General features: G+C 48.1%; 1 protein-coding gene across 16 annotated transcripts in view; it reads right to left on the reverse strand.

Moving 5' to 3' along the window:
* PTPRF (protein tyrosine phosphatase receptor type F) overlaps positions 1 to 13,793 on the reverse strand; it is a 395,978-nt gene that overhangs the window by 51,824 nt on the left and 330,361 nt on the right. For 8 of the 16 annotated variants that reach the window (XM_061345047.1, XM_061345050.1, XM_061345055.1 and 5 more), the window contains 4 exons: positions 12,096 to 12,289; positions 5,412 to 5,438; positions 3,092 to 3,209; positions 244 to 822 (listed from right to left, as the gene is read on the reverse strand). In XM_061345047.1, the coding sequence (XP_061201031.1) occupies positions 244 to 822; positions 3,092 to 3,209; positions 5,412 to 5,438; positions 12,096 to 12,289 (918 nt within the window). The remainder of the gene's footprint in view (positions 1 to 243; positions 823 to 3,091; positions 3,210 to 5,411; positions 5,439 to 12,095; positions 12,290 to 13,793) is intronic. The other 8 variants (XM_061345058.1, XM_061345056.1, XM_061345054.1 and 5 more) reach the window with 3 other exon arrangements.

The raw sequence follows: 13,793 nt of genomic DNA on the forward strand, positions 1-13,793 counted from the left end.
CAGATGAAACATCAAAGTGTGCCTGTGGAGCAATGAAGGCAATTAAGCTACCACCAACGCCCCTCTTCCCCAAATGGCAACTTTAAGGAAACCTTCTCTGAGCTTCCCCTCGCCGAACTAGTTTTAGACTAGGGAGCCACACAGTACCTGATCTCAGTAAGTCAGAGCAAGAGGGAGCCTAGCCTCATGAGCTGAAGCAAAGGGCTCCTGCTTGCTGATAGGGCTTGTTAGATGGGCGCTTACCTTGCTCAACAGGCATTGTCCGGGACTGGATGCTGGGGCTGAGTGGCCCAACCCCTTTATTGGTGCGGGCCCTCACTTTGATGTCATAAGTGGTATCGGGCTTCAAATTCGTCAAAGTGATACTTGTGTCCTTGGTGATATTAACCAGGTCCTGCTGGCTATTTATGTCCCTGTATACCACTGTGTAGTTGACTATCTTGCCGTTTCTTTCTGCTAAGACTGGAGGGTCCCATGCAACTTCTGTGGTTGAAGTGGTGAGACCCACCACACGCAGGTTCTGTGGGAAGCCGCTTGGCACATCTTCTGCTGTAGTGATCTCCTTCTCAAACTCTTCTCCTGGGCCAGCTCTGTTCTTGGCAGACAATTTGAAGAGGTACGTGGCCCCCTTGTGCAGGTTGGTCACAGTGTAGTGATGGTCTCTCTTCCCGAAGTCTATCGTGTTCATCTTTTCCTCATCAAGACGTCTGTATTGCAGCCTGTAACCCAGCAGCTCCCCTACCATCTCCTTGGGTGGGTGCCACTGGATGAGGGCTGTGTTCATGGCTGTCGTGCTAATCATCATGGTGGGCTTCCCTGGGACTGCAACATAAACACACAATGACCATCTAAAGCCTGGAAGGAGGGCAAGGAAGGACCGCTTCTGTGCTGCTCAGTCCGAGAGGATTGAGGAAAGTGGGAAAGTTCAGACAACAGGGTGAAGAGGACGACAGACAATTCACATGGATAGAGGCAGACTGACCCTAATCCAGTGATGAGGGAAGCTGGAGCAGCCAGCTCTTGGCTGCCGTTTTCCCATGTGCTGCCATGTAAACAGGCAAAAAATTCTGCCATATCCAGCCCCCATATTCATCCCCTTTTCTAGGAAAGATTTAAGGTACCTCAAAGCATCACATTTAACTCAGAGAAGATATGAATCCCGTCCTCCCAGTCAGTGGTCTTCAGACACTCCAGCTAGTGTGCAGCACCAGGCCATGCTGGCCCCAGAGCACTGTACCACAACAGACACACAGAAGCCCAAGTCCAGCACCCTGACCTGTCTGGAGGCAGACAAATTTCATCCTGAACCCTTGCAGTTTTACCATCTGCAGAGGCAGTGAGCAGAGCTGGGCGGCTGTTTGCCATCAGAATACATTTTGGTTTAGCTGATGAGCAGATTCGTGATGTCAGTGTCGATGTGAAAGGTGAACACAAGCGTTCCACAGGATTTTGCTTATGCTGCACAAGTCAAGGGATGTTGTCATCACTGGTTAGGAACTGATGGATTTAAATTGGTGGTTTAATACCTTGATCTCCTTCAGTTAAAAAAGGATGTGTCTTCAGTTCACATCAGCTCAGATTTGTAAACAAATCAACTGATAGGGAAGATACTCAGAATCAAAGGGATGGGGCCACTGATATGAAAATGAAAATGGGATTGTAGCCAAACCTAGGTAAATAAAATACCCTTGAACAGTTTTGAAATGTATGAGCCCACAGATGAGCATGAGAAAAACGTATTTGACAGAATTATGCCTCGATTTTGCCATGAGAGGGCGATACCAACACTCCCCTTTGAGGTCAAGCCTACAGACAAGCCTGTACAAAGGCAGCTCTGGGGGTGGTTCTGGAGATAGCAAGACATACTATTACATTTCCACTGCCAGTGCCATTCTTCTTGCACTCATAATACAATGTCTAAGAGCAGCTACTATTAAGGGACACATTATTTTCAAAGCTGATTCCAAATATTAACTTCAAATGTGCATCATAACATGGGAAGACCCACTGTGGTTTACAGTGCAACACCGGTATGTTTAGGAAGCTTTCCCTGTTTATAGGACAGCTGTAGCAATGTGATGAGCAGAGCATATATCGTGGCAAGGCACAAGGGAGACAGCATTTGAGATTGTGACAGTGGAAACTACCTCTGGAGCTCCGCATATGCAGTGCAGAGGAGATGGCAAGCTGTTCCCTGTTTAGAAGCACCAGGAACAAACGCTCTCAGTTTGCACAAGCTGCATTCCCATAATAACAAGTGGTAAATACTGTTCCTGTGGCTGGTGTGAGGAAGCAGCAGGATTATCAGTTGTAGGACAGGTCTAGTGAGTGGTAATCGTGGTCAAGACAATGTCAATTAGTTGGTGCCACCGCCAAAGGCAAGTTTGACCACATCCGGAGGAAAGCACCTGATGAAATCCTGGGTGCCCCTGCTCCAGGCAGAGGCTCCTGTGTTCCACGAGGCACAGGGTACAAGTCTCTGCTGACACTGCAGAATCAAACTGTCTGGGATCACCAGGTCCTAGAAGTTGTGTCCGCAGTACTCCTATGGCAGGATTTGTTGCATTCCAGATTTTACCATGGCTCTAGGAGCAGCTGGGCTCAGCTATGTAATCCTGGGGAGACAGCAGGAGCAATGGCTGGGGGGAAAGCTGAGAAGCACCTCTGAGGAGCCCTCTTGGCCAGGAACCGTCCCAGGTGACACTGTAGTCACCACAGGAAGCAAGAAATGGCACTTGTCTATGGGGACAAGGTGAGGCCAGGCCATAACTCCAAAGCTGAGGGAGGGCCTGGACTTTCAGGCTTCCTCTTCCCACATCTCTGGCCTATGCAGATGAGCTCAAACCCTCGAGTTTCACTGCTCTCTCACAGGCCCTGGCACTATCTGTCCATCTGTTTGCTGTACTTTGCTCAGGTGATCCAGTGGCAAAGCCTGTAAGTAAGGGCTGGAGATCACAAGCGTATGTGCCTCTGTAGCATCTCCAGCCCTCTCGCTTCCTCCTGTACAGGTGCCTTGGCCATACTCCTCATGCCTTCTGGGAGGTTTTACTACCACCTCTAAGAGGCTGTGGCATCCACTCCCCACACTCACCTGCCCCTGTGGTGGTGATGACTTTCGGCTTGCTGCGGGCACCATCTCCTTTGGTGGTGTAGGCAGCGACTGTGACAGAGTAGGTGGTTTCTGGCAGCAGGCCTCCAATGACTGTCTCCTGGGAGCACATCCATGAGGCAGAGAAGGGGTAAATGAGAAGAACAGGTACTTGTTACTGGAGTGAGCAAAGGAGGGCACTGGGGTCAGTGTCTCCAACAGCAACACATCAACACACTCACCGATTCACACTCATGCATTGCACTCAAACACACATCTTGCACAGAGCCAGCAAACAACTGCTGCCACTCCAACACTCATCCACCTCATTTCAACCCCTGCCTCTAACACCTGGCCTTTCAGGGACCCACCAGCAACCTGTGTCAGCAGCTCTGCTCTCCCATGGCTTCTGCCAAGAGGGAGATCTGCTCCAAACATGGTCCTGTGTGAAGCCTGACAGTAAAAAGACTGTGGAGCTGTGAACCGGAGCAAAAGCCAGTTCAGCTGGCCGGGGAAATCTCTTGGAGGCTAATTTGGGGATTTTTAAAGCTGTCTCTCACAGCAGAGCCGCAGGGAGCACAGAGAGGCAACACAGGCTTGGAGGCCCCAGGCAGGGAGCACCTGCAGTGCTACAGCAGTGTGTTTACCTCCTTGCCAGGCACGGCGTTGAAATGATGGGACAGGGTCAGCACAAGGCACTGGCAAGACCTGGAGGGAAAACCCTGCACTGTGGGAGGTCTGGGAGGAGGGCAGACTCAGCAGGGTGCTAGCACCCCTGCATGTTCTGGCTTACTGTGGGCAGGAGAAGGGCATGGCTCTGCACTTCAATTTGAGATCAAAGAGGGGAGCACCACTCCTCCCTCCTGGCCTCCAGCAGCAACATGACTTGTGCCAAGTGCATCTGGCCAGGCCTGCAAATGAGCAAGCACAGCGAGCTCAGCAGCTCTTTGAGAGCTCAGTACAGGCACCCTTGTGTGCATCTGTAGGTGTTATAAAAGGGACTTGGGCTGTTTAGCACTAATAACCCACGAGGTCAGGGAGCAAGAGACAACCAGGCTGGAGAAGAGGCTGGGGAAGGTTTCTGAAAGGAGGCAGAGGCTCTGGGTTGGTTATTTACCCTTTCAGAAAAGAAGTGTAGCGATGGAGAGGGACAAGGCACTGTCAGAGGCTGCTTCAGGGGTCTCGTCTCTGCCCAGGCGATCCCTGCCAGCTTGAGGGGTATGAGGGGCACTTGTAGTTGCTCTCAGCACAGCCAGTCCTCCCATCACTCACTCACACAAACACGCACACTATTAAACATGCTGATTTCCAGTCAGCGCTGCTGGTTCAGGTTACCTGCCCAGGCTTACTCATCAAAATCACCGTGTTACCATCGCGGAACCAGCCAGCCCAGAGAAAAATCAACAAGCACCAACAAGAACCCCGCCAAAATCACCGTGTGAACCAGAGTCCAATCCCAACTCCGCCCCTGCAGCAGATCGTGTGTGCGGGTGAGTGGACGCGCAGTCCGATCGGTGCCAATGGACCCGCGGGGGAAGCACTCACACAAAACCTGCAGACTCTGAACATCCCAAGAGAATTCACTCCTCCCAAATCCATGCAAAGAGAAATTCTCACGCAAAAGCATGCCACCGGGAGCAAAGCAAGCGAGCTGAGAGGAGGGGAAGAGAGATGAGGGACGGATGAAAGAAGGTCTGATTGCATAATGTAAACACAGTGCTGTCATGACTAAGACACTCCGTAAAAAGCAGGAGGAGAAATGCATTGTGCCAGGGAAGCTCACGGGAGGGCACGTAATTGAATTGCTGACTCTAAAAAGGTCATTTTCTAGTTTGTTCCTCCAAATTTATATTTCAAAATTATGTGGGAAAAATTGGATTTAACTGTTTAAATGTGATTGTTTTCCTATTACAATCTGTGTTTCAACCAAAGGTCACGGTTGAGAGTGCAGGTTATTTTTCATGACTACGATCAATGTGGTTTAAAGATTATATATCTAATTTTACCATGTAACTCGGTGGGCCAACTACTGCAGAAAGTAGGATGCACCTCCTGAGTTGATCACTTGAGCCTGCCTAAAACTGCACTGCAACAAGCTGGAAATACAGATTATAGGAAATGTCAATTGCTTTTCTGCATTTAGTAGCAATCTAAATGCCAATTTTCTCTGGATTTGCTGCTTGTGGAAGGTTTCACAATGTAACTCTCCAGCCTCATTAAAGGAGTGAAAGGGATGTTTTGACAGCACTGTGTCTACAAAATTCACAAATCGATTTACCAAACCCCTCCTTTCCAACCTGGAATACACACAAGTGGTACTTACATGGTCCACGGAGTCCTCAGTTCTCCACTGATGGGGGGAGAAAGGAAGGAGGAGAGAAAAATGGAGACACAGAAATTTAAGGGGCAACATGTAGGAAGGGGATGACAATGACAACAGCAGGGGTTAGCAGGACTGGGTTGGGGGGATTACAACACTTATACACAGAGGATCACTCGGCACAAGCTGTGCCAAAGGAAGAGGTGGCATAGAGCAATTTTCTACATGCTGCTAGCCTGCACAGTAGGTCTGAGATCATTCACACAAACAGGGGCAACAGCTTCCTTCTTAATGGATGGAGAGGTCAGCATGTCCTAACTTTGCAGTTCTTTACCTTTCTAGCTTTTTTTTCCCCCCTCTTTCTGTCCTATTCTGCCTCTTCCACAAGCAGAACAAGTAGGGACAGCTTGCATTCTCAAGGCTCTGTGGCTGACTGCTGCCCTGCATCACTCACAACAGATCAGTGGACTAATATCCAGTTTCTGTCCTCGTGATCCTCCAGCCACCATCTCTTGTTGAGAATCAAAGACTCCAACACACAAAACTCAGAGGGCACTCTCTGCAGGGAAGCACCAATACAACATTTACAGAGCTTCTCTTTCCTGTATCATTTGCAAGAAAATGCTCTGGAGACCTCAGAAAACTGAGAAGTGCCATCTCTTGTAAACAGCTGCAAGAAGCTGAGAGTCTTACACAGAGCTCCACACTAAGCTGATTCTCCAACAAAGCAGCGTGGCTTAGAGCAAGGCTCAAACTGGTGCATATACTGAGGAAACAGCTTCTCACTTCCAATTACAAATACCAAATGGCAAATGCTTGCTTGGCAAGAGCAGCCCTGCAGGTAAGACTTTTACACAAACTATTTCCCAGCAATAGCTCACGTGGATTCCCAGCCTTGGCAGCTCACTTAGGGCTCTGAAGAGGGAACATGCAGGTTTCTGGCTGGATTTGGGGTTCTAAGACATCAAAGCTGCACTGGGGTGGTGAAACTTAGCAGACCTTGGCCACTGCCATGCATGCCTGTAGCACTGTTCTTTGTGGTTGATGCACCAAAGGAAGGTTTGCAGAGATCACAGTGAGCTCCCTCAGCCAAGGTTATGTGTTCCATCTCAGGTTACTAAATCTGCCTGGAGGAAGCACCGGTCGATAGGTTCAAGCATAGAGATGAAAGTGGAAGATAGGTACTATTGCCCCTGACTCAGTGGGAGCCTTGGTAGGCCTTTCTTCTGAGCCTGAGCTGCCGGCTGTGAAATGGTGCTCAGATACTGACTTCCCTGGGACACTGGAAAGCCCAGCTAATACTGCTGAAGTGCCTGGGAACCTGTGGGTGCAGCAGTAATACTAAATGGTATTAAGGCTACAAGTACCCTTTTGTACTCAGGCTGTTTGAGGTGGCTTTCACAGGCTGCAACCTGTCACAGTGGCAGAGTACTCTCCTCAGCAGTAAAATTCGTGGCATGCCTTCTAGTGTATTTGCTATTCTGTTCTCTAAATTCAGAAAGCAGCAGCTGTTGGAGAAAAAAAATCTTCTAAGATTTTATTATAGTTCACTTATTTGATGCCATGAGACTGCAGTAGAATTATCCCCCTAAACCATGTTAAAATTTAATTTCATTGCAGAGGTCAAGTTGTCCCTAAAGACTTCCTATAGAGCCAAAGCCTCACGAGGTATTATGGTCACCAAAGGACCTCTTTCCACATGCATCTTGGTGCTATTTCCAGTGTTGCATGCTTAGTTGAACCCCAGTCATTGCTACTGATGTACTACCCACACACCAGCCAGCCCACACCGCTGGCAACAGCCACACTCTCTGCCCTGCTGATCTAAAACCTGGCAGAAGTCTTGCTACAGGAGATATATGAGGCCTGGTAGCTCTTTCTCCCAGAAGTACCCTTCTGCTTCAACACAACATCCCTGGTGGATGGGGGCCATGTGGATGGCAACACCCCAGTGCAACAAACAACAGAGCAGACCTGGGCTCAGGAGGCTACTGCATCTGACAGGCCCTCACACCACAGCATAGAGTTTATCACCCACCAGGATTTTAGACCAAGCGTTTAATGTTCAAACTCTGTTTGTTCTTATGTTTCAGTGGACTTTAATCTTGCATCAGATCAGAGTGCAAATAAATGCCTTGAGAACTGTGCTGGAGGAATAACAGTGAAAAGCCAGGCTTGCATAAATATGTTCAATATAAATTCAGTTTCATTATGAAAATATCATCTGCAGATCAAAACATTTCCTTCCTTAAACTAGCTCAATTGCTTCTTAACTGTTGAAGGCTGGTCAGTAAGACAAATTCATCTGAAAAGCTCAGGAGTTGTCATAAAAAGAACTCAGGGCTGTGTGCATGAGACAGGATGGCTCAGGGAAGTGCTAAAGCTAACAGTGTGTATTTATGGCAGCTGCAGTGCCTTAACGTTTCATTTTACACTTCAACACCACACAGCACAGTCATGTTGCACCAGGGAACGGCTGTTTTCCCTGTCCATGGTTCTTGCAAAAGACATACTCAAGCCCTCCTAAACAGCCTCAGCTATGAAATGTGAATACTGCAGTTTTCCTTCAGATCCTTCTCTCTCCTTCAGTGACTGTGGCACAACTCCAGATGTAAACTTGGGTGCCAGCCTGTGGGGATGTGGAAGGGTCTGAGGGCTCCAGAAGTTCAGGTTTGTCTATTACTTACATCCCTCTTGAATGATGCCTTTCAGTTTTATTCCACTTACAAAGCAGAGTACATCTCACCTCCATGCCAGACCCATGCATGACTTGTTCCAAGTAGATTTAAATAAAAATCCTTGACAATTACCCAGCAAAAGAGGGAGGCTGTAAATTCCTCTGTTATGCCTGGGTGGGCAATGCCCAGGAAACAGGAGTCTGGCTACCCTGTTTTCCTTTGATCTCTGTTCAACAGCTTGAAGTGCTTGCCGTTACTTCTTGCTCATCTGGAGCAAGCTGGTGGGACATGCACTCAGTCTGCATGTTGGATGGAGAAGTGCTGCCTGCAAAGAACACACAATCCTCCCGTGAACCTGCAGCCCTTCTTGTGGGTAATGTGCCTCTGCCCTGCCATAGAATCACAGAACCAGTCATGTTAGAAAAGACCTTCAAGATAATCAAGTCCAACCATTCCCCAGCAGTGACAAGGCCACCACAAACCCGTGTGACTGAGGGCCTCATCTACACAGTTTCTGAACACTTACAGGGATGCTGACTTAACCACTGCCCTGGGCAGGCTGTTGCAGTGGTTGGCAACCCTTTTGGTGACAACATTTTTCCCAATATTCAATCTAAACTCCCCTGGTTCAGCTTGAGGCCATTTCCTCTTGTCCCAACCCTTGTTGCTTGGGAGCAGAGACCAGCCCCCTCCTAGCTCCATCCTCCTGTCACTGCCATGACTGTCTGCAAAGCAGGAGGAGGTGGAGGTGGCAGGAGTGTCTCCTCCACAAAGCCTGACCTTCTTGTACCCTGCCAGTTCCCAGCAGCAGAAGCACTGCTAAGCAATCTGAGCAGGCTGGCTCTGCAAAGGGCTCTAGCAAGGCTAAGGTACATCCCCCATCCTCAGAACGATGCAGGAGGCAGGCTCTCGGGCAAAAATACTGCACAGTTGAGGGCAGGAACAGTTCTTGGGGCCACAATGCAGCACAGGCTGAAATGTCCCCTCAAGATATTCCAGCCTGGGCTGAGAACAAGCGGGCTGGCTACATTGCCTTCCAGCTTCTGAAGGGGGCATATAAGGATGCTGGGGAGGAACTCTTCATTAGGGACTGTAATGATAGGACAAGGGGTAATGGGTTCAAATTTAAGCAGGCAAAGTTTAGATTAGATATAACGAGGAAGTTCTTTACTGTAAGGTGTTGCGGCACTGGAATGGGTTGCCCAGGGAGGTTGTGAATGCTCCATCCTTGTCAGTGTTCAACACCGGGCTGGACAGAGCCTTGGGTGAGATGGTTTAGTGTGAGGTGTCTCTGTCCACAGCAGGGGGTTTGGAACTTGATGATCTTAAGGTCCTTTCCAACCCTATGATTCTGATTTGCTTTTCCATCAGTCTGTCAGTAGGAGGTGAGAGCTCACACTGGAAGGCATGAGGAGTCTGATGGAGGTAATCAGCCTCAGGCACAGCCACAGAGGTGAGGGAGAGGCCTCAGCTCCGCCACAGGACCTTCTGAATGACAGGTTACTTTCCCTAGACAGGAGGCTGCAAAATAGAATGTGATCTCTCCAGCACCAGGGTCCCACTTCTTACTGATGTTTTTAGTCCTTTCCACTCAAATGGTTTTGAAAACTTGGAATCTAAATTATCTGCACAGCTAACATCTCCATTCCCTTTCCTTTCTTCCTTTCATCTTCGTTTACTCTCTCTCCATTTCTCATCTTCAATCAGGAAAAATGATGAGTCAGCTGTAAAACCAGGGTCTTCATACCATCTGCAGGAAGCAGATTATATGGTACATACCTACTCAAAATCAGGAGACAGCCTGGCTAGACAAAAGGAGGAGAGGCTCTGTCTATGTGTTCAGAGAATTTCTTTGGCTCCAGAGAAGAAAGCAGTTTAATTCTCCCCTCGTGCACTGATAGAAATGTTCATGAATGTTTAGGAGTACTGAACTGTGGCTATATTCTGACCATTTTCATCCTGTGACTTTCAGGGACAGGTGTTTCTTGTGACTCTTTCTGTTGCCTTCCACAGAAAATAACTCTTCCAAGACTAGTTGTTAACGTTCCATCTAGCTGTTTGCAAAGACACACACTGCTGTACTGAAAGATGGCAGCTCTTACAGGGTTCTTCAGCTTCTGGAACAGACGTATTTCATCACAAGCACAGGTCATGCCTGGCTTCTCACTCTTTTGGGAAATAAAGATATCTACTGCCAAGTCAGTGAAACCGCTTCCCTGCAGGGTCATCATTAGTTTATCCCAGGAGTGACATGACTCCTTCAGAGTAGTCACTCTTCTGCAACTATCTTTTGGCCTTTGCTTCCATCCAGAAGTTACAGTGGATGAATTGAGCACCACACACACCAGAAAAAAACATAGTCACAGCACTTGAGAGCTTTCCCACATAAATTCACCGAATACAGAAGACTGGTAAGAGGTCTGACATGCCAGGAAGCTTCAAACAACTTGCCTCCTTGATGCACACATTCAAAATAATGCAAAATCCAGCACTCCTTGGAAAGTTTCTGGCACTGGAATCCTCATTCCTGCACATTAACATGGGGTTTCTCTCTCTGAAATGTATGAGTAAGGAGTGAAAGCAGAACTGGCTGGGCAAGCATGAAATGTTTGAAAACACAAACAAGAACAACATTGCCAACTTCGCCCACTGATGCTTGGGACCAGCCCATTAACTACAAACTCCAGCTGAACAACACAGCATCAATTGGTCAAACAACACAGAAGTTTATATCCTCCTGGAATAAGTAAAGCACAGTAAGCTGCTTTTCTAATGATTAAAATAAAGCAACATTTGAAGCATTAACAGAGAGATGCCCCAGACAACACTGCAAGGACCCTCGAAACATTTTCTCTCTTCAAAGGTTTTCCCTTCCACATTACTTCTGAGTTTTTTACCCTTCAGAATATGAATGGGGAGTAAAGCTGCCTCTGTGCACTGCACTCCCTACTGACAAACATATAAATGATTCACAGCTGCATTCAGGCCAGAGATCAATTAATCGTTGCAGCTCTCCAGTATTTATATTGGGCATCATTCAGGCAAGCCAGCTCTGAATCGATTACTCGTCGCTTCCAACAGCAGCAGATCCTGTACTTCATTTATATGATTATCTTTGTAGAGAACAGCTTGGGTCATCCATGACGAAGGACCCTTGCTCCAAAGAAGAGCTGTATTTCACAACAGACCAAGAACTTCCCCAGATCCTGGGAAAGAAGCAACTAAACATTGCTGGGCTGAGCAGAGTGCATATCTATGCCTGGAGCACTATGAAAGAACAGGGCTTCAGCACACAGCCAGTGAGGTATCCAGGACATCGCATAATTATGAGCAGATTGTTATATGGGGTTTGCAGAGGGCAAAGTCAGAGGGCAGGGCGATGTGGGCCTGCAGCTCAATTCTCCCCTGCCACCCCATCAGCTTTTCCCAGACTCATCTGGTTTCACCTACACTTTGGTTTCAAGAGGCAATGCAAGGTTCAAGTTCCTGCCTTGCAAAAGCAGAAGGAAAGGGAGGCTTTGCTGAGCCAGAGGAGGGCTGCCCTGCCTAGCATGCTGTGCCCACCCAATGGTGCAGAGCCATCCCTGTGCGAAAAAAGCAGGTAGCACTGTAAAGAGGGAGAAACTTTGCCCTAAACATAGTAAGCACAAAAGAAGCAGACTTAAGGCCTTAAAACTCTGATGGTTTATAACCTGACTGGCAAAACACAATTTGCTGCAGCTCAAATCTGCACAGAACGTGGCAGGTAGAGAGAGGTACATGTCAGAGAAAGGGTAAGGGAGGAGCATCATTCAATACATCATCTTTCCTACAGCAATCTTTTCCTGAGTAAACATTTTACCCATTTTTAAGCCATGGTTTAGGGATAAACTGTTTGCCTTGCTCAGGCAGAGCTGAATCCCATGCTTGGCCTCAAGAGGAGGCCAAGAAATACTCGGATCCAGACAGCCTGGCCCTCTGCAGAGAAAGAAGGTGCCATGCCCACCAGCCTGTGGTCCCCACACTGTACCTGTGCTTCCGACAGCATGACGTCCTTGATCACTGGCTGCCCTCGGGGCTCATTGTTTTCCAGCTTCACGTATGTAACCTGGTACCCACGGATTTGCCCATGCTGCTTGTTGGAGATGGGCAGCTTCCAGCTCACCCGGATGGCAGTCGAATTCACAGACTCTACCTCCACCTTTCGAGGTGGGGCACTGGGCACTGTAACACACACAGGATAAACAGTTAGCAGGTACGACACAACCACTGTCAATCATCTCACTCCTCTACCTTCCCTTCACCTCAGTAGAATGACAGCTCTGTTGGCACAAGTGCCTATACCTGCCCAGGAGATCATTCTGCAGTTTTCCAGTGTGGGCATATCCCCAACCCTTTCCCAGCATCCAAGCACTTTTGCTACTCTCAGTATGAAGGAATGCGACTGTGACATGCAGAAGCACTTCTAAAAGCCACTGTGCCGGGTCAGACTCAAGGTCCATCTATCCCTCTCTTGTTTCCAGCAATAAGGGATCAAGGAAGAATACAAGAATACTGCAGAATGTAAAGAATATTGTAACCACCTGCAGCTCAGGGTGCCTGACAGCAGAGGCAAGGGTTTTGAAGCCTTCTTTGCATCCTGCCTGTCACAACATCTCCTCTCGCATCCCTCTGCATACATCTAAACACAGTCCAACAGCCCCCAGGTAGCACAACTGGGTGCTGAGCCTCCCTTGCGGGGAGCCCTGGTACCTGCCACCAGCCAAAGCGCACACGTGCTCTTCTCCTGTGACAGCAAGAGGTTAATGAGGGAGAAAAGCACCATCCTAAAACAATAACCCAGAGCTCAGAGACAGCAGTCACTGAACTCAGTCAGATAAAGGGGCCTGTGGGAATTGTGACAGCTCTGGGGACTGTATTTCATGCACGGCTAGCTGAATGCTTTTTGATAATAAAATGAAAAATTACACTGCACACAAAATATCAATTTTCTTGCAAGGTGAGGCCCATTTAAAAATGTATTTATACCCTATTTACCATTTGGAAAAATCACCTCCTTATTACTTTTTGCTCTTGCATTGACTGTGACAAAAATGTCAATGCTAAAAAATGAGCTGCTCAGTTGCTCCTGGAAAGCTCCTCCCGGCTGAAGCAGCTGGGAACAGAGGTGTGCATTCCCTGCAGAACACACCACTGCTACTCAAGTGTCCAGTACCCAAGTGAAAGATTTGGGCTCCATTCTAGCACCTCTACTGCAGCACCCTTTCCACCCTCCACTGCCCTGGAAAATCCAGGGGTTTGGAACCCTGTATGCCCCAATTCTCAACACAGCACGAAATAATCAGTGTATATAATTAGGGATGGATAGCTGACAAGCAGACATAATGAGGATTGCTATTTCAACCAACTAGATGGGAAGAAACTGCTACCCAGCAGGTAAGCACAGTTTTTAAGCTGCAGGGCAATTCATTATTTTCCCCAGATGTCCTTCTTAATTGTAGATAATTAAATAAAATAGAGAAAGGAGGAATGGAGCACTTTAGCACCATGAGGCCAGCTCAATGTAGGGGAATGAAGGGGGCTGCGCTTGAATAGTTACCTCCTTCTGGCTGGAGCAGCCTACGCTGTAATCTGCAATTCACTTAGCACAGTGACCTTGCACAAGCCACAGGGCTCTCCTGCCCTAGCATGACACCTGCCCACACACACAGCTGGGAGTCCAAGCGAA

This window comes from Neopsephotus bourkii, unplaced genomic scaffold (assembly GCF_033783945.1).
Source record: "Neopsephotus bourkii isolate Nb327-2 ecotype Australia unplaced genomic scaffold, CSIRO-AGI_Nbou_v1 NB_234, whole genome shotgun sequence".
In the NCBI taxonomy this organism is placed as follows: Eukaryota; Metazoa; Chordata; class Aves; order Psittaciformes; family Psittacidae; genus Neopsephotus; species Neopsephotus bourkii.